We start from the raw sequence: 26032 nt of genomic DNA, 5'->3' as shown, positions 1-26032 counted from the left end.
CAGTTATCAGTCTCAGGCTTTTGTATGGGAAAACCTGAATTTGAAGTTAGAAGTATGCTAGTGTTAAAGTATGCTTTTTAGTTATCAGAGTCTGGAATGAAACAATGAATTTCAATGAATAAACTCAGATGCTTTACCAAAGAGTCATTTGTTTTGTTTTGCTCTCTTCAATCTTGGGAAAGTAGCCTGAGTAAAAGCTACATGGCTTTTAAGTTTCCTTTCAGCTGTATGACAATTTAAATTTACCCTATCCTTATTTCAGTAAAGACAGTGGTTTAAAACTCTAAATAGATTCCTATAGCTCCTTCAAATTTAATTTTATTATACTAATTAGCTTACTTCTGCATCCCTGAATCCTAAGCTCTTTGACAAATAAGACTATCTTATAATTATGACTACTTTTCTGGAAATTTTAGTATATAGTTTAAAAAGAATCTATTTTTTTGAACTTTAGTGGTTGAAAAAAAAAACAAAAACAAGACTATACCTATTTGTTTTGCAGCCTGTAATACAGCTTTTAAGTCTTCATTTACTCTTTGCATTTCACTCTTCTCCAGTTTTTCATTCAAAAATTTTACAATCTTCATCCATGTCAGGTCCGAGCCTACAATTTGTTCATGAAGTTTAGATCGCTTCATCTGAAACAGATAGCATAATACAGAAACATACTGGTTAAAAGTTTTCTTGAATCTATCATTTATCACATATATTTTTCATTAATCATACAACTTGGCACCTTCTACAAGAATGCAAAATTGTATCTACTCACATCCAAATTTACAGCTCCCAGAAGGAGCTTTATTTAAATGTGATTTAAAAGGACCTCATTTATTCAAAGATATGTTTTTAAAAGCTTCTTTTCCTATAGTTTAATCACAATGAATACTCATTATGAAATAATTTTCATATGGCAAAGTAAAAAGCAAAAAGTCCAACATCCAGATAACAATTGGTAACATACCACAAACCTCTTTTCATTTTCCTGCTTGTTTTTTATATAGCTTAGACCATACTGTATATAAGAGCTTTATGTCATGCTTTTTGATGAAAGGTATTTAAAGAAAATGGAGAAGGAGGTGGCAAAGGATAAGACAGTTAGAAAGCATCACTGCCCCAACTGACATGAATATGAGCAAACTCCGGGAGATGGTGAAGGATGGAGGGAGCCTGCGTGCTGAAGTCCATGGGGATCACAAACAGTCAGACATGACTTAGGGACCGAACGACAGCAACAAATGATGGGTTCAATATATTCAAATCAGTACTGCTTTCCTAAGGTTGACCCTACAACAGGTTAGGAATCCAAGAGATTCTTATCTGTATATACTCTTTCCATGAGACTATAAATCTTTCCAGTCTCAAGAACTGACACAGAAAGCTGTAAATATTTTACTTCATATCACTGAACTTGATCCCTGGATTAAACTTCATGACATCCTCTGACCAAATGAAAAGCAGTGAGTCAGATGTTTATTCCTGTCATTTAGCTGCTAAGTCATGTCCAACTCTTTAATTTTCCCTTTGGTTGTACTGATGATTTTGGATCCAAGAAAAAAATCATGCATTTACCAACTGGATGTTACCAATTGTTTTCTTGGGCTCCAGAATCACTGCAAATGGTGACTGCAGCCATGAAATTAAAAGACATTTGCTCCTTGGAAGAAAAGCTATGACAAACCTAGACAGTATATTAAAAAGCAAAGATATTACTTTACCAACAAAGGTGCATATAGTCAAAGCTATGGTTTTCCTGATAGTCATGTATGGATGTGAGACTTGGATAATGAAGAAAGCTGAGCGCCTATATTAAAAAGCAAAGATATTACTTTACCAACAAAGGTGCATATAGTCAAAGCTATGGTTTTCCTGATAGTCATGTATGGATGTGAGACTTGGATAATGAAGAAAGCTGAGCGCCAAAGAACTGATACTTTTGAACTGTGGTGCTGGAGAAGACTCTTGAGAGTCCCTTGGACTGGAAGGAGGTCCAACCAGTCCATCCTAAAGGAAATCAGTCCTGAATATTCATTGGAAGGACGGACGCTAAAGCTGAAACTCTAATACTTTGGCTACCTGATGCGAAGAACTGACTCATTGGAAAAGACCTTGATGCTGGGAAAGATTGAAGGCGGAAGGAGAAGGACTGAGCGACTGAAAGGAACTGAAGGTAAAATTTACCATTTTTTAAAATGCACACAGAATTGAGAAAAGGAATGCTAAATATCTGCCCATATTTTATATTTATAATCATTTTATCTAAAACAATGTACCTGTAAGTCAGCCACTTCTTCATTATAATTATCTTGCTTGGTGACATTTGAAAAGGAGCGCAAGGCTCCTGTGAGTCGAGGTAAAGCCATCTATTATTCAATCAGTGATCCATACAACAAGAAACTTGAAACTGAAACAAAACAAGATGATATTTAACTGTAGAGAGGAGGTGGGAGAGATAATCACATTCAACAAATTAGCCTGTATTTAAAATAAAGAAAACACTTAAAAAGCAATTGCTACCAATGCTGAAAAGTTCTCTTGACACATTTTGTACCCACGTAGTTCTTTTATAACACATTGTCTTATAAGGGGGGGGGGGGGACAGACAAAAAAAAACACCAACAACACTTATTTGTGGGTACTACTATAACATTCCTTCAAATGAATTGTATAGATTTCCAAGTATGACAACCAGTGACAATGACAGAGATAAAAGCATTTGCCCATCTTTTCTCCAATTTCATTTTATGCTCATTGATTTCATCTCACATAATCTCTTATTTTTTGTCTCACTGGCTTTTTCCAGTTACATGCATTTGTATTACTTGGAGTGCTCTTCTGACGTTCATACAATTGCCTCCTTAAACAAAGTTCTTGGCTTAAAAGACCACTCAATCACAGACAGGGCAGCTACCCAGCTACTGTCTATCATAGTACAAAACTCCTATTCTCTTTACAGGCACTAATTAATATTTGATAGTCTCTTATTTACTTATTTGTGGAGAAAGAAATGGCAACCCACTCCAGTACTCTTGCCTGGAAAATTCCATGGACTGAGGAGCCTGATAGGCTACAGTCCATGGGGTCGAAAAGAGTCAGACATGACTGAGCACTTATTTATATATTGTCTCACCCGACAAAGAGTAAGCTTCATGACAAAAAAAAAAAAAAGACCTTCATTTCACTCATCTCCGCTAGCAAACACAACAGTAAAGCAATATGTTTGGCAGTCAATAATGTCTTGGTTGGACCTCCCTGGTGGCTCAGTTGTAAAGTATCTGCCAATGCAGATGTGGGTTCAGTCCTCGGGTTGGGAAGATCCCCTGGAGAAGGAAATGGCAACTCATTCCAATATTCTTGCCTGGGAAATCCCATGGACAGAGGGGCCTGGTGGGCTATAGTCCATGGGGTCGCAGGAGTCGGACATAACTTAGCAACTAAACAACAATTATGTGGTTAATAATAGAAGGATGAAAAACTGAGAAAAAGAAATCATGGTAATAGGAAGACTAAAGAACCAGAAAACAATCAGAGCAGCTGAGGAAGGGGAGAACTCCCAGGCAAAGAAAAGTCAGATGATCTGATCTAATGTCCTTATTTATATGCTAACAACTGAACAACTAGTCTTCTGGCAGATAGACTATTTATCATGAAGAGAGTCCTCAACTTTGGATTACTCTTAGAGGGCTATCTTGGTTTAAGATACTTATTATAATAAAACTACAATATACACATTTACAAGGCATGGCTCCCTGGAGAATGTCACATAAGCTATGTGTGTGTGTGCTCAGTTGTGTCTGACTCAGCAACCCCATGGCCCCTCTGTCCATGGGATTTCCCAGGCATGAATATCGGAGTGGATTACCAAGCCCCTCTCCAGGGGATCTTCCCAACCCAGGGACTGAACCTGCATCTTGTATCTCCTGCATTGGCTGGTGGGTTCTTTACCGCTAGTGCTACCAGGGAAGCCCAAGCTATGAAAGTTGTCAAACAGAAATAATTTTGCCCCACTTGGGACATTTGGCAGTATCTGGTGACACTTTGGGTCACTGGGGAGTTGGGTGGGTACAACTGTCTTCTGGTGGGTAGGGCCTATTGACGCTGCTAAACACACTATAAGGCACAGGACAGCCTCCTCACAATAAAGAATTATCTAGCCCCAAATGTCAATAGGGCAGAGCTTATTAGGATTCCCACTCCAGAGTCTAAAAATAGAGACGTTTTGTAACCCAACCACTTCTCAATGTGTAAAAAGACCTATACACCTCAATTAAGAGACCTCACTAATTATTCTAATCTGTCCATTAATGGGACTGGAATAGAAACTAGGAGACCATACAGGATGCCTCAGACCACTCCCTGTTTCTGCTCTTCTTGACTGCATACACCCTTGAAGTTATTATAAAATTTGATTTTCAGTAAAATCTCCAGTTCTTATATTAATTAGATATTAAAAAATTGTATGAAATGTTTAACAAAATAAGAGAATTTTAAAAAAAATGAAGAACAGTAAAATGACTAGGCAAATTGGAAAATATAACTTTTAGAAATAAAAGTTACATACTTAAATTTAAAAAAATTAATAATGAGTTAAATAATAGATTAGATACAGTGAAAACAAAAGTGGTGATCTGCATGAGAGAGAGATCTGAATAACCCAGTATGCTGTTACAACTAGACCAAGTATAAATTAAGTAGATCAAAGAGAAAGAAGTTCAAATATATCAATATTCACAATAAATGTAAACAAATTAATCTTAACACCCAAAAGACTGACAGCCTGAATTACTAAACAGCAATCAAATAAACACTAGAGCTATACCTAAAACAGGACAGAGAAAGGTTGAAAGTTAAAAGATGGAATAAGATCCTCCTGTAAATGATAACCAAAAGTAGCTATTGGCTATATCAATAGCATCAGATCAGATAAAACGGACTTTAAAAAAAAAGGTATTATTAAGGATAGGGGAAAAAAAAAAAAACCCTCTCTACATAATATTAGAAGTTATAGCTAAGGTATAAAAATTTTGATTTTGCATGCCCCGATAAAAATTAAACCTCAACACGCCTCAACATTAATTAAAACAGACTTCCAGAAAAAAGTAACAAGTCCAACATCAAAGTGAAAGCTCAATAATCGATCAATTGATAGGTCAAATCAACATCAACAAAAAAATGGAAGTTGAGCAGTGAAATTAGTAAATTTAACCTAAAATAAATAAAAATATATATTCTTTTCAAGTACATTTGTAACAATTTTAAATGGCCTATGTATCAGTTCAGTTCAGTAGCTCAGTTGTGTCCGACTCTTTGCAACCCCATGAATCACAGCACGCCAGGCCTCCCTATCCATCACCAACTCCCGGAGTTCACTCAAATTCATGTCCATCAAGTCAGTGATGCTATCCAGCCATCTCATCCTCTGTCGTCCCCTTGACCTCCTGCCCCCAATCCCTCCCAGCATTAGAGTCTTTTCCAATGAGTCAATTCTTCACATGAGGTGGCCAAAGTATTGGACTTTCAGCTTCAGCATCAGTCCTTCCAGTGAACAGCCAGGACTTATCTCCTTTAGAACGGACTGGCTGGATCTTCTTGCAGTCCAAGGGACTCGCAAGCGTCTTCTCCAACACCACAGTTCAAAAGCATCAATTCTTTGGCACTCAGCTTTCTTCACAGTCCAACTCTCGCATCCATACACGACCACTGGAAAAACCATAGCCTTGCCTAAATGGACCTTAGTCGGCAAAGTAATGTCTCTGCTTTTGAATATACTATCTAGGTTGGTCATAACTTTTCTTCCAAGGAGTAAGCATCTTTTAATTTCATGGCTGCAGTCACCATCTGCAGTGATTTTGAAGCCCCCCAAAATAAAGTCTGACACTGTTTCCACTGTTTCCCCATCTATTTCCCATGAAGTGATGGGACCAGATGCCATGATCTTCATTTTCTGAACGTTGAGCTTTAAGCCAACTTTTTCACTCTCCTCTTTCACTTTAAAGAGGCTTTTTAGTTCTTCACTTTCTGCCATGTGGTGTCATCTGCATATCTGAGGTTATTGATATTTCTCCCGGCAATCTTGATTCCAGCTTGTGCTTCTTCCAGTCCAGCGTTTCTCATGATGTACTCTGCATAGAAGTTAAATAAGCACAGTGACAATATACAGCCTTGACATACTCCTTTTCCTATTTGCAACCAGTCTGTTGTTCCATGTCCAGTTCTAACTGTTGCTTCCTGACCTGCATATAGGTTTCTCAAGAGGCAGGCCAGGTGGTCTGGTATTCCCATCTCTAGTAAATCTCAACAAATGTGAAAAAGTTAAGGATCGTACAGACTGGCGGACAACAAAACTGGCAGAAAAAGAGCAAATATTTTAGGTGTGGCAGGGAGCCTCTGCTGTATATTCTTTTTAAAAAAAAATCATTCTTGGGCTCAGGGTAACAAAATTAATCTGCTGACTCCAGATACAGTTCACATTTTCTGAATAAAATACAATTAGATTAGAAATCAGAAACACAAAAGATTAAAAAACATAATTGTTTGCACTGCAAATCTGTAAGTAAAGGTTATGATTCAGGTGAGGTAAAAACAAGCTGGATTCTCCACATCACAATAAAGAATTGCAGTTAGAAAAGTAAAATGATCCAATGTGCAAATAAACTCCCTCACTGGCTAACTTTAAATTTCAGCTACCCACTGGGAATGAATTTAGGAGAACATTTCTGGAAATAAGATAATTCAAAGAATCACCCTGGGAATTTTCTAACATGACACAACATACTTTCTGGAGCATTTTGAAGAATAAACGAAAGCAAGAGTCAGCGGACACAGCATTGAGGTTGTAAGACTTTAGTGTGCACCACAATCATCCGGAGGGCTTCTCAAACTGCTGAGCTTCACCTCTCTACTTTTCACCCCCAATCTTCTATTCAGCAGACCAGACGGCACTGAGATGGGTGGGACACAAGGATCTTATTTTCCCAGCAAGTTCTCCAGTGGTGCAGCAAGTCTAGTACCACACTTGGAGAACCACTGTTTCAGAGGTGTTATCTTTTATTCTGAAGTCACCATCTCAGTCCTGTCTCAAACCAACAGTAACCACGAAGTTTCCACCTATATTAAGAACTCAGCGACTTAAGTTAGGGGCACAATCTGTTTCCCAGCAGTCCCTCTCAACGAGGATCTGTGAGAGAAGTCTTACTGAAAGTGAACTGAGTGACTTTTTTCTCAATTCTCCTACAGATGGAACATAGTTAATATCATCCATTGAGTAGTAAAGCATAAAATGTATGCCTTAGGGCCCTGGAGTTTAAATTCTCTACCTAGATTGAGAGAATTCTATTCAAAGATAAGAATTCTATTCATGACTGACAAGTCAGAAGTCTTTAAAGAAAGGTCTTGACACTAAACTGAACAGTATTCTGCCTCAGAACCTACCTTTTAACCATACATGTGGCTGCTGCTAAGTCACTTCAGTCATGTCCAACACTGTGTGACCCCATAAACGGCAGCCCACCAGGCTCTCCCGTCTGTGGTGCTTTCAAAATATAATATCAGAAAAAGAGACACTGATACATGGGATATTCTACCTCAGGCAAGGTCTTAAGAATTAACAGAGTTTGGTACCACTACTTTCATTATTTTGACATATCTCACAGTAATCTGAATGTCCTGTCCCTCTCTTTAAAAAGCAAGGAGTGAGACTTCATTGATTTTTATTCTAATTCACCAATCCAACAAATCCTAACAAAACAACAAACTGCTCACACCCAAACTCTAAGAAGAGATCTAATAATAGTAGGGCCTGGTAATGAGGTCACACTGTTAGACTCTACACTAACAGGAAACTTTAAAGATCCCCGAGGGATCATCAAAATAATCAGTATGAATTATACTTCTCAAAAAATAAAGTAAAGCACATTCCTTGATTTTTGTTTATTTGGTTTTATCTATTTTATTCCTCAAGTTAAATGACCAACACTGCAAAATATCACTTCTTCAGTTACCTATAAACCATTTTTTCACAAATATTTTAGTATCTCCTATCTAGCAGGAACTGTGTTAAGCACTGGGTATAAATAAGGCTTACAGAACTCTGTTCTTCAAAACCCATTGTATACTATACCAGTAAAAAGATCACCAAACATTTAAGGGTACCTGAAATGCATAAAGGTCAAATTGAGAAAATAAATTTTAAATCTTATGGTTATTCATTTAATCAGCAAATATCTACAGATCACCCACAATGTATCAGATACACTGCAAGGATCTAGAGATTAAAAAAGGGGAAAAAAGAAAACACAGTTCTCGTATGACTGCCTCTTGCCCTAGATAACAAGTATACAATACAGCTGAAAAGAAAGAAAAACAGCTGCAATAATTATGCAGCTATAACGGTAGGAAGACAAGGGAGAAACACCTAAGAGGATGGAAACGAAAGTAAGTAAGAAGGAAGGAAACTGAGATTTAAAGGACTTGAGTGAGTTGGTCTGATCAGGGAAAAAAGGTTATTCCAAGGTAAACATATAAACAGGAAAACTAAACCAACAGATTATTGCTTAAAAAAACCAAATAAATAGTGCATTTGGAGACTCATGAAATTAAAGATGTAAACAGAGACCCAACAGCATGTCTCAATTTAAGCACTTTTTATCCTACTAAAAAATGTAACATATTGTAGAAAAATGACTCAGATTTAAGTGTAGTGAACAGATTAAAGGTAAGGTCAAATTGGAGACAAGCAAACTATTTGGAAATTTATTTCAATAAACTAGGTGAAAGACAGAGGATACAACTGAAGCAAGGAAAGACAGAAAAGGATGGATTTGAGAAATGTTTTTATTTGGGAGACGGAATAAATTCACGGACAGGATGTGAAGATGAAGGTCGAAGAGGCAGGACATCCACCTCTCTAGCTCAGGAAAGGCAGAACTGCAGAGTGTGTATGCAGAGAAGGCATGCTGGAAGTGGAAAGATGATTAGTTCTGCTTTGGAAAACTTTGATCATGGGCCATCAAGTGGGATATACAGTTTAGGGTTTCCTATCAGAGGTCTGTGGCTAGAAGAACAGAACTTAGTGCTATCCCTTCAATGTAGTTAAAAGCATAGTTGAACATACTCCTTTATGTCAAATTATTTATATAAACCTGCAGACTCTCTCCCTAAGAAAACAGACATACACACATATAAACATTTTGTAATTCATTTCAGAGGATGCATGAAAGCCATGAACCCATCCATGTATCTCTAAAAACCTCTTGAGAGCAGACAGTAGAGGGCCAAGGATCAACAAAGAGCTGTCATAGGAAAAAGGTGGTATCACAAGAAAAGGTTTCAAATGTTATGCTACGTAGTCCAGTGCACTCAGCCACTAAGTCTTAGATGACTTCAGTACACACATTTTCAAAAAAAATGGTGGAAGAAAGCACATTTCAGTAGGTGAAACATAAATGGAAAGGAAGAAAATGGGTACTAGCGACTCTTTCAAGGAACGTGGTTGAGAAGAAAAAGCAAGAAATAGTGAAAACATAGGGCTGAGACTTTTAGTAATACAAGAGAGAGTTCAGCACAATTCTATAAATCAGATGAGAGCCAATAGAGACAGGCTGAAAAACCAAACGAAAGACTATGAACATGACTTAGGAGAGCAGGGTCCCTGAGAAAGCAAGAGAGACAATCATGGGTCTAGATATACCACTTAGATAGAAGGAGTGTGGCAGAGTGGGTAAGTAGAAGTGCATATACATTTATAAAGGAAGCAGAAGGTAAACAGGGAGAGAAAAAAAATATGGTAAAAGATAGTTTCACCAAATGACTCCTATTTTCTTTGAGATCCAAAACTAGTCAAAATAAAGTGAGATGGAATTTTTTAAGACAGAGTCAAAAGTTTGACCTTACCATCAACAATGAGAGGAAACTGACTAATAAATCATAAAAGGACTTTTTAGGTGGCAAATGAATGCTCATCCCATATTGGAAACCATAAATTTAGAATGGCAACAATCTGGCACAGGAACAAAGGTTGCCATTATATAGGGTTAAGGTTTTATAACTCAGGGACAGTAGGAGGGCAGTGGACCCTAAGTGATGCAAATGATTGAGTGCTGGATTTGAGGTCCAAAATAAAAGGAAAATACATTCAACTAAGAGGTCTTAAAGACAGACATCATAATGTTTATTATTAAACTTTCTGACATGATATAGTGAAGTCTTATCAAGATAAACTGACCTACAAAGCAATTGCTACCCCAGGAATTTTTATTCCAACCAAAATTATGTAAATAAAAATATTCCTCAAAACAAATATATCTATCTTTCTAAAAGACAGAAAGCCTAGAAGTCACACTTTTTTTTTTTCCTATTCCCTGAAGTACCTCTCTATGGTTATCTGAATGAGCCTTTAGACTGTCAATTAGATATACTGACAGATATACAGAAACAGATAAACAGAAATTGTTTTGAAGAAGTTAACCGCCCTTTTTAACATTCAAATAGGGAAGAAAAATATCTGACAGTAACTCATTTCCCTTTGTGAAATAATATTAACCAATAATCTGTAAGCTAGAATTCTAGTACACATTATTCTGAAGTAGCATATTAAAAATTATAAGATTTTTTTTTCATATTCCAAACCCATGTTTCTCAACTCTAAAAAGGGTCCAACTGCTTGATAGCAACTTTAGGAAAATACAGTTACAGCATTTTTAATTACAAATAAGTAACAAAAGCTCAAGAAGAAACAAACTATATTTCCTAATAAGTATAAAGTCAAGCAATTGCTTGTTGGTGATCATGAATACCAGGTAATTATTAGGAGGGAAAAAAAAAAGTAAAAGAGATATAATGTAGGTAAGGGATAAAAACACTGAAAAGATGGATGAGGTTGTGAATGGAGCAAAAATTAGAATTTAAGATTTCAATAGCTAAAACAGAATTATATGCCCACATACAATACCTTTTAGAAAAAATAAGCTGAAATATTTATATTTTAATTCAACTGTTTAAAAAAATCAAGTTGTAATATAGATATAATTAACACTGTTAAAATCAGAATTCAGAAAAATAAGCCTTAATAGATATTACATATATATATACACACACACACATATATATATAAAATCCTCTATTATACCATTTCAAAAGGGGGTGATTTTTTTTCATGGTAAATCCTAAAGAAAAATTTTAGTTACTTGTACTGAACTTGTATTCCTTACTTGTCTTGTACCTTATGTCACCAATAGGTTAATGTGAAGTCACATCGTAGATATATTTAATTATTTGAATCAAACAAAGGAGACCAAATACAAGGTATAGACAGACACAAACAATAATGCTGGAGATTCTGTCCACTATTTCACATATTCAATACATGCTCTTGAGTGAACGGGGGTGAGCAACAAGAATATGATCCTCCCTTAAGTCTGTTTCAATAATTACATGCATATCCAACTGAGAATCTTGCTGTACTGCAGGACTCCAAGGTTTAAAACCAAGTTTCCTTTTTAAAAAAATATACAACATGGCCATTAAACACAAGCCAACTTTTTCATCTTGTTCATCCTCAGAAACTACGATATGTCCCAAGTTTGGAGGAAAAATGTGACTGTATATGACATATTGAGAGACAGTAGGTTTTGACAACCTGGTGTCTTCCTAAAGGGCTTTCAAGGGAAATTTGTAACTATTCATAACCTTCACCAAACAAGTTCACTTTAGATCTTAACTCATTCTTAAGCAAGAAGCAATGACTCTTGAATAGCTTCCAATCAAATTAGGAAACACACCTGGAACATGGAGAACTGAGAAAGCACAGCAAAGATAAATAAGTACATACATATACATTTCTTTTTATGAGTCAAAATCTAAAAGATGATGCTGTTAGTGCTGCACTCAATATGCCAACAAGTGTGGAAAACTCAGCAGTGGCCACAGGACTGGAAAAGGTCAGTTTTCATTCCAATCCCAAAGAAAGGCAATGCCAGAGAATGTTCAAACTACCATACAATTGTACTCATTTCACATGCTACCAATGTAATCCTCAAAATCCTTCAAGCAAGGCTTCAACAGCATGTGAACAGAGAAATTCCAGATGTACAAGCTGGATTTAGAAAAGGCAGAGGAACCAGAGATCAAATTGCCAACATCCACTGGATCACAGAAAAAGCAAAGGAATTTAAAAAAAAAAATGTGCTTCATTGACTATGCTAAAGCCTTTGACTATGTGAATCAAAACTGTGGGAAATTCTTAAAGAGATGGGGATACCAGACCACTTTACCTGCCTCATCAAGATATCTGTATGCAGGTCAATAAGCAACAGTTAGACCTGGACATGGGATAACAGACTGGTTCCAAATTGGGAAAGGAGTACGTCAAGGCTGTATATTGTCACCCTGCTTATTTAACTTCTATGCAGAGTACATCATGAGAAACGCTGGACTGGAAGAAGCACAGCTGGAATCAAGATTGCCAGAAGAAATATGAACAACCTCAGATATGCAAATGATACCACTCTAATGGCAGAAAGTGAAGAGGAACTAAAGAGCCTCTTGATGCACGTGAAAGAGGAGAGCGAAAAAGTTGGCTTAAAACTCAACATTCAAAAAACTAAGATCATGGCATTTGGACCCATCACATCATGTCAAATAGATGGCGGAAAAGTGGAAACAGTGATAGACTTTATTTTCCTGGACTCCAAAATCACTGCAGATGGTGACTGCAGCCACGAAATTAAAAGACGTTTGCTCCTTGGAAGAAATCCTATGACAAACTTAGCGTATTAAAAAGCAGAGACATTACTTTGCCAACAAAGGTCCATATAGACAAAGCTATGGTTTTTCCAGTAGTCAGGTATGGATGTGAGAGTTGGACCATACAGAAAGGTAAGCGCCGAAGAGCTGATGCTTTTGAAGTGCGGTGCTGGAGAAGACTCTTGAGATTCCCTTCAATAGCAAAGAGAGCAAACCAGTCAGTCTTACAGGAAATCAACTCTGACTATTCATTGGAAGGACTGATGCTGAATCTCAAATACTCTGGCCACCTGATGCAAAGAGTCAACTCACCGGAAAAGACCCTGATGCTAGGAAAGATTAAGGACAGGAAGAAAAGAGGGCAACAGAGGATGAGATGGTTGGATAGCATCACTGACTGAATGGACATGAGTCTGAGCAAACTCTGGGAGATAGTGAAGAACAGGGAAGCCTGATGTCCTGCAGTTCATGGGGTAACAAAGAGGTAGACACAACTTAGCGACTGAACAATGAACAACAACAACATATACACCTTTCATATGAATCAAAATCTACAATGGCTTGTTAAGAATAACATTTATATATATATATATATAAGATTCTTGTTCTCTAACTTTTCCCTCCAACTACTTACATTAACTCCAGGTTTACCAACCACAGATAGGGGAGAAAACCTAGACAGACTCATAACTATTAACCTAAGAGTCTACAGAAGACCTCCAAGGTTATATCAATTTTACTTTTAACAAAGGATAAGAAAAAGCTTTTCTTTTCAATATTCCTGGGATGATAAATGGCAGGAATAACATATCAGCACAGATGAGAAGAAGAATAGTCAGAAAGAACACCCCACAAGGAACAAACCAGCACACATATTCCAGAGAATGCATGGAGCAGACCCACTACATACAAGGCAATACATATTTTCCTTTCATTCCAGTGGAAAAGGTTGTGGCCCAAATTAGCTGAAAAAGGCAAAATTCTCACTCCACCCCAATCTATGGGCCTCTGGAAAGATTGACTCAGGCACTCTGTTCCTGTCCCCTAATGAGCCCTGAGATTAATTTAACTGAAACCTCTCATAAGGTACCCTCATACACCAAACGCAAAACTCAAGTGATGCTCTGGAGTTAGCTTTAGCTGTTTAGAGAAAGCATTTTCCTGACCTTGTACACTTGTTCCTCTGTACTACAGTTATATGGAAAGCACCACATTCCCAAATATGAGCTCCAGTGATCTTTTAGAAATCTGATAGTTTTTATATGCAAATAACTAGGATTATACATTCCAAATCCTAAAAAAAAATATTATCAGAGAGTATAATGGCATTGATCTTTATTTACTGTTTTGTGCAGAGGAAATTCTTGAATAGCCCTAACTCGACACTATGTAAAAGAAGTTGGCACATACCTCGAAATAGCAGATGAAATCTCTACCCCTCTCTCTGAAGTAGAGAAAAAGTAGGCATTGACAACAGGACTGAGGTGAATTTATGTTGTAAACAAGAAATATAAAAACAGGAAAGGAAATTACTAACTCATTGGGCGTTACAAATTAGAATACATAATAAGAATTTTATTGTAGTTACATGTTATTTAATGTAATACATGCTTTACTTAGTCTTTCTGAAAGAATGTATTGCCAGGACCGTTATTTAACATTCTGGTCTGAACTGTTTGTTTCAATCTTATTGATATTAAAAACTTAATTACTAAAAGAGGGTACTCTCTTTCACTCTGTATTAGTCAGAAATGTACCCTGACAAATACAGTTAGTAAGCATACTTTCTGTATGCCCTGTTCTGAGCTGAACTACCACTCCATACTCTGTTACTCACAGCTTCCTAAACTGAAAGATGTCTGAAACAGTCAGACCCGTATTTCTCCTTCTTTCTTACATTCTAACTTGCTAAGCCATTTTTCTTACCAACAAATTATATATACTGTCTTTCAGAGAAAAATGTAAGTTTTGACAATGACATCTCCAACCTTTTTTAGAACATAATTACTAAAGGAAACCTCTAAAGATTGCTTCCATTCAATATTCAATATCACAGTAATCCAAGTCTATGCCCCAACCAGTAATGCTGAAGAAGCTGAAGTTGAACAGTTCTATGAAGACCTACAAGACCTTTTAGAACTAACACCCAAAAAAGATATCCTTTTCATTACAAGGGACTGGAATGCAAAAGTAGGAAGTCAAGAAACACCTGGAGTAACAGGCAAATTTGGCCTTGGAATATGGAATGAATGAAGCAGGGCAAAGACTAATAGAGTTTTGCCAAGAGAACACACTGGTCATAGTAAACACCCTCTTCCAACAACACAAGAGAAGGCTCTACACATGGACATCACCAGATGGTCAACACCAAAATCAGATTGATTATATTCTTTGCAGCCAAACAAGGAGAAGCTCTACAGAGTCAGCAAAAACAAGACCAGGAGCTGACTGTGGTTCAGATCATGAACTCCTTATTGCCAAATTCAGACTGAAATTGAAGAAAGTAGGGAAAACCACTAGACCATTCAGGTATGACCTAAATCAATCCCTTATGATTATACAGTGGAAGTGAGAAATAGATTTAAGGGACTAGATCTGATAGATAGAGTGCCTGATCAACTATGGACTGAGGTTCCTGACATTGTACAGGAGACAGGGATCAAGACCATCCCCATGGAAAAGAAATGCAAAAAAGCAAAATGGCTGTCTGGGGAGGCCTTAGAAATAGCTGTGAAAAGAAGAGAAGAGAAAAACAAAGGAGAAAAGGAAGATATAAGCATCTGAATGCAGAGTTCCAAAGAACAGCAAGAAGAGATAAGAAAGCCTTCCTTAGCAATCAATGCAAAGAAATAGAGGAAAAGAACAGAATGGGAAAGACTAGAGATCTCTTCAAGAAAATCAGAGATACCAAGGGAACATTTCATGCAAAGATGGGCTCAATAAAGGACAGAAATGGTATGGACCTAACAGAAGCAGAAGATACTAAGAAGAGGTGGCAAGAATACACAGAAGAATTGTACAAAAAAGATCTTCACGACCAAGATAATCACGATGGTGTGATCACTCACCTAGAGCCAGACATCCTGGAATCTGAAGTCAAATGGGCCTTAGAAAGCATCACTACAAACAAAGCTAGTGGAGGTGATGGAATTCCAGTTGAGCTCTTTCAAATCCTGAAAGGTGATGCAGTGAAAGTGCTGCACTCAATATGCCAGCAAATTTGGAAAACTCAGCAGTGGCCACAGGACTGGAAAAGGTCAGTTTTCATTCCAATCCCAAAGAAAGGCAATGCCAAAGAATGCTCAAACTACAGCACAATTGCACTCATCTCACATGCTAGTAAAGTAACGCTCAAAATTCTCCAAGCCAGGCTTCAGCTATATGTGAACGAACTTCCAGATGTTCAAGCTGGTTTTAGAAAAGGCAGAGGAACCAGAGATCAAATTGCCAACATCTGCTGGATCATGGAAAAAGCAAGAGAGTTCCAGAAAAACATCTATTTCTGCTTTATTGACTATGCCAAAGCCTTTGACTGTGTGGATCACAATAAACTGTGGAAAATTCTGAAAGAGATGGGAATACCAGACCACCTGACCTGCCCCTTGAGAAACCTATATGCAGGTCAGGAAGCAACAGTTAGAACTTGACGTGGAACAAGACTGGTTCCAAATAGGAAAAGGAGTCCGTCAAGGCTGTATATTGTCACCCTGCTTATTTAACTTATATGCAGAGTACATCATGAGAAACGTTGGACTGGAAGAAACACAAGCTGGAATCAAGATTGCCAGGAGAAATATCAATAACCTCAGATATGCAGATGACACCACCCTTATGGCAGAAAGTGAAGAGGAACTAAAAAGCCTCTTGATGAAAGTGAAAGAGGAGAGTGAAAAAGTTAGCTTAAATCTCAACATTCAGAAAACGAAGATCATGATATCTGGTCCCATCAGTTCATGGGAAATAGATGGGGAAACAGTGGAAACAGTGTCAGACTTTATTTTGGGGGGCTCCAAAGTCACTGCAGATGGTGACTGCAGCCATGAAATTAAAAGACACTTACTCCTTGGAAGAAAAGTTATGACCAATCTAGATAGCATATTCAAAAGTAGAGACATTACTTTGCAGACTACGGTCCGTTTAGTCAAGGCTATGATTTTTCCAGTGGTCATGTATGGATGTGAGAGTTGGACTGTGAAGAAAGATGAGAGCCGAAGATTGATGCTTTTGAACTGTGGTGTTGGAGAAGACTCTTGAGAGTCCCTTGGACTGCAAGGAGATCCAACCAGTCCATTCTGAAGGAGATCAGCCCTGGGATTTCTTTGGAAGGAATGATGCTGAAGCTGAAGCTCCAGTACTTTGGCCACCTCATGTGAAGAGTTGACTCATTGGAAAAGATCTGATATTGGGAGGGATTGGGGGCAGGCGGAGAAGGGGACGACAAGAGGATGAGATGGCTGGATGGCATCACTGACTTGATGGATGTGAGTCTGAGTAAACTCCGGGAGTTGGTGATGGACAGGGAGGCCTGGCATGCTGCGATTCATGGGGTTGCAAAGAGTCGGACGCAACTGAACTGAACTGAACTGAAAGATTGCTAATTAACCATTTTTACAGTAAAGATTCCAGGAAAATCATGGTACTTACTGATTGTTTAATAAAAATGACATCTGTATAGGTTGAACATCGTTGTTTTTCAGTGGTTTATAAAAATCTCCTTGTAAGTATAAATCACAAAGTATCTGGGTCACTAAGTACTAGATGTTGACTTCTGATCTTAACAGTACTTTTAATAAAATTATCTGTACTGTCTAATGTCTTTGAGTTTTCAAAGTTAAGTACTCTTTTCACATAAGTGACTTCTAGATATAAACCTGGTATCTTACTTTAAATGTTCTCTTCACCAAGGTAATCAGTACCATTTCTTTCCACCAATACCCCTCATTAAGCCTTGGCTTATATCCTGTCACACAGAAGTATATAGAAACATGCATGAGAACTTTATGCACCAGCTTCAAGGCAATGGATTGAGAGGCAGCAGAGAAGTGACAAAAGAGAAAAAAAAAATTAGCAACACTTTTCAAGAGAAGAACTGCACCAACTAAGGAAAAAATTACTCCTTGTTAAATCTGCATGGCAATGTGTGGTACATTATTTTCTGAACATTTTCCGTATTCTGGAAATATACCTAAACTAAAGTTTTAATCAAGTTTCTTTATTTATTTTTAACTGAAGGATAACTGTTTTACAATACTGTGTTGGTTTCTGCCATACATCCACTTGAATCAGCCACAGGTATATGTATATCCCACTTGAACCTCCCTCCCTAATTAAGTTTTAAATAAACACAGAAGCCTAACAAGAAACAGAAGAGTTGTGAAAGCATCAAACTGAATGTCTAGCAAATCACAGGTTCTGAAAGCATTACTGAAAATGCTCTGGCCTATGAGACTTAACATTGAACACCTGGGCACTCTTTTAATATTACCACCCATAATGTACTTCAATTCCATTTAACCAAATTAATTCTGCCATTTTCAGTCCATTCTCCATTCTCCTTAGCATAAAAGAGGGAAGAGGATTTAGCAGTTAATTAAATCTATTTTCTCTTTTAACATCCTAGTAATTGCCCCAAGAAATACACTGCTAAATGTAGCTTAAAAACTGTTTTCACTATCCTCAGTGTTTCTTCAAGGATACACATCACAGGTTCTACAAATTCACTTTTCTTTAATTCATTCTTAGTTTGTGTACTCTTTCTCCATTGTTCAACTTATATTTTTAAAAAATACTCAGGCACAGCATCAGTTTCTTGAGACACCTCTCTCTACTTGATCATTGGAATTAATGCATGACTAACATCAGGATTACATTTTCAGGAGACCCAATCTACCTTTGTGTCTATGCTCTCAGACTAAGAATCACACAAATTTTTGTGTAAGTTACAGTTGCCAGATAAAAATATAAAATGCAGGGTTAAATTTGAATTTCAGGTTGTTTAACAAATTACTCTTTTAGTATAATATGTCCTATGCAATATTTGAGACATACTTAAATGGGATATAGTTACACTAAAAAAAAAAAAGAAAGAAAAGAAAAAAAGCCGTTGCTTACCTGAAATCCAAACTTAACTCTGCATCCTGTATTTGGAAACACTACTCTGAATATTCAAATATCTGTCTTCCCTAACTCTTCTGGTAAATACTGTTATCTTATTAAGAGTGAAAGTTAATAAGAGATCTCCAGATTTTTTAAATAGGTATCAATTATTTAAAAGTTTAAATGAGAAGAATGAACACAAAGTAAAAGATGAGACAAGTCTGTAGTGGTGACACACCTTAACTGACCATCTATGACGGCAGCTGCAATGACCCAAGAAGCACCAGGTGCCTAAGGGTGAACAAGTAAACTTCAAGAGGGTAATCTCACAATCTGGTGCAGAAAACAACCCAATTAGATAAGCTATCTCAATATAGAATAAGACTGCTGGCTCTCAAAGAGGGCAGTAATGAGTGTTTTTGGAATGCAAAGCAGGTGTATCCAGCCTAGTGGAAAAGGAAACTGGGAAGAAAAAGTACCTTTCCTTACTTGAGACAACAGGGATGAGGAGTCAGTCAGGTACACATACTCCTGATGAGAGGAGAACATTCCACATTCAAAGAACTAAATAGATGACTGAAGGATGGTGGTCAAGGAATATGTAATGTGGCAGGAGATGGGGCTGGAGAGCCAGGTGGGAACGAGGTCATCAGGGCCTTGTAAGTCATGTTGTTTGGAAACTCTTTTAATAGTAAAAGAAATCTCCGAAAGAGTTACTGACTTGAGCTGTGTTTAACAAGGATTACTTGCCTGGAGAATCCCATGGACAGAGGAGCCTGGCAGGCCATGGTCCATAGGGTTGCACAGAGTTGGACACAACTGAAGCCACAGCACGCACACACGCACTATGACTGCGGAGAAGAAAATGGACCACAGGAAGGCAAGACCTGAAGCAGAAAGACTCTCTGAGGTTGTTAGAGTCATCCATAAGAGAAGATGAGAGTTCCTGAACTGTAATGGTAGTGAGCATACTGAAAAGCAGAGACATTACTTTGCCAACAAAGGTCCGTCTAGTCAAGGTATGGTTTTTCCAGTGGTCATGTATGGATGTGAGAGTTGGAGTGTGAAGAAGGCTGAGCACTGAAGAATTGATGCTTTTGAACTGTGGTGTTGGAGAAGACTCTTGAGAGTCCCTTGGACTGCAAGGAGATCCAACCAGTCCATTCTGAAGGAGATCAGCCCTGGGATTTCTTTGGAAGGAATGATGCTAAAGCTGAAACTCCAGTACTTTGGCCACCTCATATAAATAGTTGACTCACTGGAAAAGACTGATGCTGGGAGGGACTGGGGTCAGGAGGAAAAGGGGACGACAGAGGATGAGATGGCTGGATGGCATCACCGACTCAATGGATGTGAGTCTGAGTGAACTCCAGGAGATGGTGATGGACAGGGAGGCCTGGCATGATGCGATTCATGGGGTCGCAAAGAGTCAGACACGACTGAGCGACCAAACTGAACTGAATGGTAGTGAATTAGAGGAAAGTGGAAGAATCCAATCAAATCTATTTGGCTTAGTCTGATTATTTTTATCTGTGGTGGGGAAGGAGGCAAGGACCACAGTTGACTTCCACACTGATAGATCAGGTGATGACATAATTCACAAAACTAGACCAGAAGAATATCATGAATTCAATCGCAAACAGGGTGAGTCTAAGATGTACATATGACGTTCAAGTAGAAATGGCCAGCAGGGACTGAATATTCAGGTGTGAAGTTCAGGAGAGAGGTCTGAATACAAACATGAGAATCATAAGGAATACCACGGGAACAGATGAAAATCATCCAAGGATTTACGTGAAGACTAAAGAAGACAAGACAGCAGGAGGTGGAGATACACACGTCTTTACAGAAAAAATAGGGGGTGGGGGTGGGGTAAGGTCTATAAAGGAGATACTGAACAGCAGAAGGTCAAGTAAGGCCAGACTTAGGATAAGTTTTAAACAAGTGATACGGTCAACTATGCCAAACGCTGTCAAGAAATGTAGTAAAATGTCCTTGCATTTAGAATTTCAGCTGTGTTCTTCCAGTGTTCTGTTTCTAATAAATACAAAGAAAAGAGTTCTCAAAGCTTGGTGTTAAGTCAAGCAACCTTAAACCTCTCTAAAACCCACTCAGTTTTCTTCCTGAGCTGACTGCCAAAATCTATGACTTAGGATAACAGCTTTTTCACCTTTTTAATCAGCGACAGGGCCTCTACTTTTCTAACTTCAGATGGCCAGGAAAGCAGTCAGTGGCCATGCATTAGTATTTGTCCTTGCCTTAAGGAATTACATTGAACAGTCCCACAGAGCCAACATCTTGACTATAATCTCCAAGAGGGCATAAGTAATGTATATCTTCTTCTCTTTGGTACCTGGCAAAGTTCTTGGCCTGTGCCAAGGAACTCAATAAATATATGTTCAATGATGTGTACTCAGAGTATTACTGTGAAGTCTTCCAGAAGTGATTGTTAGGTTATTCCTTACTACTCCAGTCCCCAGAGTAAAAGCATTGCTAATATTTTTGCAAAGCTTCCTTCACTCCTTAAAGAATGCTCAAAAAGAATGTTTAATGGGCCCCCTTGGTGACAAAGGTACTACTTAAAGCAGGAGCCACCCCACGCCTGACGTCAGGGGCCGTGGCCGAGAGGAGCTACCCAACGTCCAAGGTAAGGAGCAGCAACTGCACTTTATTGGAGCAGCTGCAAAGAGATATCCCACATCCAAGGTAAGAGAAACCCAAGTAAGGCGGTAGGTGGACAGGGAGGCCTGGCGTGCTGTGGTTCATGGGGTTGCAAAGAGTCGGACACAACTGAGCGACTGAACTGAACATTTTAGAGAAGGCATGTGCACTAGAAAAAGGTGCACTGAAATCATTTTTGCAAATTGTGACCTGCCCTTAACATTAATTTCTTCTTATAAATTATTTATGTAGAATTTTATAATTAAATCTCTTAAATCAAGATGAAGCTGTATCTATTTGTATTTATAAATAAGAGTAGAATTTACCATTTTTATATTGTTACATTTGATTAGCCTGTTGAACATTTTATGCACTTTCAAAGAATTTTTCGGCAAACTTAAATTGTCTCATCAGTAAACAAGAATTTCCTCCCTTGAAATGGAATATAGTTTTCCTTTATCAAATTCATACGCCACGTTTCTTAGCTACACACAACTGAGGAACTTGCTAGTCACTCACCTCATTTGAAATTAACCAGCAAGTCTTTGAAAATGCTGGAAAACATTATCAACTGCCTCTCTAACTACTCCACAATCCTAAGATAAATTACCTTCCTTCTTTTGAAGTTCTGGTTTAATAGATATTATCTATAATTAAGAGGCTCTTGAATTCATATGCTTTAACATGAAGTCCTTCAACAATATGAATTGGTTGCACTGTAATCATTGGGAATTCACTTGAAAACAGACATTTCCAGACACCACTTCCCAAAATTATGATTTAGTAGTTTGACAATCTTTGATTTAGTCATTAAATAAGCAGCTGTGAACTTTTTCTTCTCCAAATATAAATATTTCTTCCCAATTATCTTATTAAAACATATCCCAAGAATCTTATTACCTGAAAATTTCTTACATATTACATTTTTAAATTATGTATCTTTCCAAATTCCCACCCTTATTTTCCATGTCAGTTCAAACCTTTGATAACAAATGCAATTCCTATGAATTCTCCTTGAAGAGGAAATCACAGAAGTGGAGAAAAACTAACCCCAGACTCCAACACCAGGAAGACAAAATGGGAATCTAATTTACAAAGGTCCCCAAGGTTTATTCTACTCAAATAACAATTTCTTAGAGGTAGAATGCAGTGGGAAGAAACAGAATAAAAACAGAGGTAAATTAGTTCAGAGGCCAACTTGTTTGATGGCAGAAAACCAGCTAACTTCTCAAGGTATCAATTTTCTGATCAATAAACTAGAGAGGGTTACAAAATGATTTATTTATGCCCCTTTCAGGTCGAATAATCTGATTAAACCAGAATACTCGAACAAGTTTAACTGCACTAACTCTGAAACACAGAGAGTTTCAGAAATATAAATATGTCTACAAGACATTATTATAAGCCAACACAGCAGGAAAATGAACAAACAGTAGACAAACTCACTCAAAAATATTCACTTGCTCATCTAACCACAAAATACTCAAATGAGACGGTACATATTGAATGAATGAACATTTACATTGGTCTGTCAACCATGTGCCAGACATTATACCAGGCAAAAGAAATAAGTAACTATTTTAAGTAACTTTAGAGTATAATATAGGAGACAGACACATAAAGTCTGCCTTTGGATAATTATTAAACACATACTCCCAGGTAGCTCAATGGTAGAGAATCCGCCTGCCAATACAGAAGACACAGGTTCGATCCCTGGGTAGGGAAGATCCCCTGGAGAAGGAAATGGCAACCCACTCCAGTATTCTTGCCTAGAAAATTCCATGGACACAGGAGCCTGGCAGACACACTGCATGGGGGTCACAAAGAGTAGACCACAACTGAGCAAACACAAATACTTTATTCTCTCCTCCTTGGTAATTAAGTACTTTTTCTTTCCATAAATGTGTTTGCTAAAATTTCAGTTTCAGGTAGACATCTGTTCAAAGTTGAAAACTGTGCCACATTACATCAAGACAGGCAAGTCTGACATGCTGCAGTCCACGGGATCACAAAAGAATGGTAAACAACTTAGTGACTGAACAATAACAACACATCGAGACCATTCTGTACTAAAAGGGCTTATGTTAAATACTTCCCCATGGAAGGTATTATTGGACAATAAATTCACTTCAGCCAACAAGTATTATACATATTTCTGATGAAAATGCTCTGTGCATAGAACTACTATGAATTACTCTAATGAATTACAAGTTATTAACACACAGACCACCAGACCAACGTAGAAACTGGAAAAATTATTTTAAAAACATTTTTAATGTTTAAGTATTATTTTTCAGGTAGAAACTGACTTCTAATTCTTAATTATATAATTAAGCCAACTTGTCCAAAAGAAAACTTACTCCTCTTAACCAGCAAAACACAAACATGCATATTATCTTTTTGATCAAAAACAAAACCAGTCATGCTGGTCAAGTAAAATGATCTCCTCCTCTTTTCAATGCCACTTTATATGTATAAACACCGACAGTAACTTTTTCTTGCAAAAAGCCTTGCTTTTGTCAACTAGATATCCGTGGCATGAAAGGAACCCTAATCAAGATTCTATTAGAAGGAGGAAGGACTATAGAAAGTTTCCTAAGTACAGACATCCTGTCTCTCTTGACTGTCTAGGCCTAGCATAGTGCCTGGCACATAGAAAGACATAAGTAAGTGAATGAGGAATGAAAGAAAACTAAAACTATACAGCAGGGATCACAATGATAAGCCATGAAAAATTAAAGAAAGAAAAAAAGTGAAGTTGCTTAGTCGTGTCCGACTCTTTGCCACCCCATGGACTGTAGCCCACCAGGCTCCTCCATCCATGGAATTTTCCAGGCAAGAGTACTGGAGTGGGTTGCCATTTCCTTCTCCAGGGGATCTTCCCGACCCAGGGATTGAACCCAGGTCTCTCGCATTGCAGGCAGATGCTTTACCGTCTGAGCCACCAGGGAAGCCCCGATTCACTCTAATTAACACTGTTTAGCTTACACTTAACTGGCATCTCTAAGGAGCATTTTTCTTATGCAAGAATATTATTATAACCACCATTAAAAATAAAAGATATATTAACAGGAGCACAATCTAGACTGGAATCAAAAGCTGAATCCTCAACTTTTAAGAACATTTTGAAAAGTCGGAAAGATGATTTCAGTCTATGAAACATGAAATGTGGTAATAGACAACAGCTACTCAAGTCTAATTTTACTTAGTGAAAGAAAGAAAATATGATTACTAGTTTGAACTGCACATGTGATGCCATTCGTATTAAACTTTTAGCTACCGCTAAAATGACGTTTCTTTTAAACCAAAGAGCAAAATACATTAGCACACTGCAATCAGTGAACAAGTTAGTGTGTGATAAGAAGCCTATTTAAAATAAAAAAAACTGCCCACGTACCCACGACATCGCAGCATGCTCGCACATACAACACACTTTCTTCAAAATAACATTCTAGACTCCTCGATTGCTAAATTCACCCACAATTCACCATGGTCCACTCCCTATCCAGTTTATTTACTGTTCAGTGTGAAAGTAAAAAATACTGGGAAGTTGATTTCTCTCCAAAGTCCACGTGAAGAAAATGAAAAAGTTATTACATTTTGTAAAGATAAAAAGAAAACTAATGAAAACAAACTACTCACGCACAGGGGGAAAAAAGCACGCATCTGGCCATCACCTTGTGGCCTAACACCTTGGCAACATGTGGCTGTGTTCATGTTTTGATCCCCACCCCCACCCTACAAATTTCATGAGCAGGACGAGACTATTGTAGACCACGGAAAAGTCTCAGGCCCAGAGAGGAATGACAGGTCCGGGCTCGCCTCCGGGACCGAAAGACAACCGCACCTGGGGCTCCCTGGCCCCGCCTCCCGCCGGCTTCCCCGGGCCGCAGGCTGCCCTTCTTCTCCCACGTCCCCCTCCTCACCTTCGGCCCCGCTTCAAGAGCTTCCCATCACTCCGCCAGCTCCTGCTTCCCTCCCTTTCCGTTTGATCTTTACTTCCCACGCCGGGAGGGGGACGGAGGGCGGGGCAGAGAAGGCCAGAGGACAACTTCCCCGCCGCGTCCTCGTCCGCACTCCACGCGGGCCGAGCCGGATCCCTCCCAGTCCCGGGGCAGGGTCCACGAAGACTGCTCGACCGCGGGAGACTCACACACCCGGCAAGCAGGGAGGGGGCGGAGCAGGCGCGAGCCTACACGTCACCCGCCCGCAGCGGCGCCAACGTCGCACGTCGGCTCCTTCGGTTCCACCCCGCCCGCGAGCGCGCGCCGCCGCCCCGCCTCCTGCCGGAGCTCGGATCCGGACCCGGGCAGCTGCGAGGGCGGGCTCTTGGGCGGGCGCGCGTGCGCGCGATCCTGGGATTCCGGGTGTGTGGGTCAATGGCCGGAGAAGGCAATGGCACCCCACTCCAGTACTCTTGCCTGGAAAATCCCATGGGCGGAGGCGCCTGGTGGGCTGCAGTCCATGGGGTCGCTAAGAGTCGGACACGACTGAGCGACTTCACTTTCACTTTGCACTTTCATGCATTGGAGAAGGA

General features: G+C 38.6%; 1 protein-coding gene across 1 annotated transcript in view; it reads right to left on the bottom strand.

Moving 5' to 3' along the window:
- Positions 1-25755, bottom strand: part of ASCC3 (activating signal cointegrator 1 complex subunit 3) — a 339817-nt gene extending 314062 nt beyond the window's left edge. Inside the window, exons 1-3 of the mRNA XM_040239121.1 lie at positions 25422-25755; positions 2271-2401; positions 488-638 (exon numbers count right to left, since the gene is read on the bottom strand). Coding sequence (XP_040095055.1) covers positions 488-638; positions 2271-2360 — 241 coding nt within the window. The 5' untranslated portion in view covers positions 2361-2401; positions 25422-25755. The remainder of the gene's footprint in view (positions 1-487; positions 639-2270; positions 2402-25421) is intronic.
- Between the last annotated feature and the right edge of the window lie 277 nt (positions 25756-26032).

This window comes from Oryx dammah, unplaced genomic scaffold, assembly GCF_014754425.2.
Source record: "Oryx dammah isolate SB20612 unplaced genomic scaffold, SCBI_Odam_1.1 HiC_scaffold_4, whole genome shotgun sequence".
NCBI classification, from domain to species: domain Eukaryota; kingdom Metazoa; phylum Chordata; class Mammalia; order Artiodactyla; family Bovidae; genus Oryx; species Oryx dammah.
Note: the sequence above shows the minus strand (reverse complement) of the source record. Positions and strands in the feature narration are given on the sequence as shown.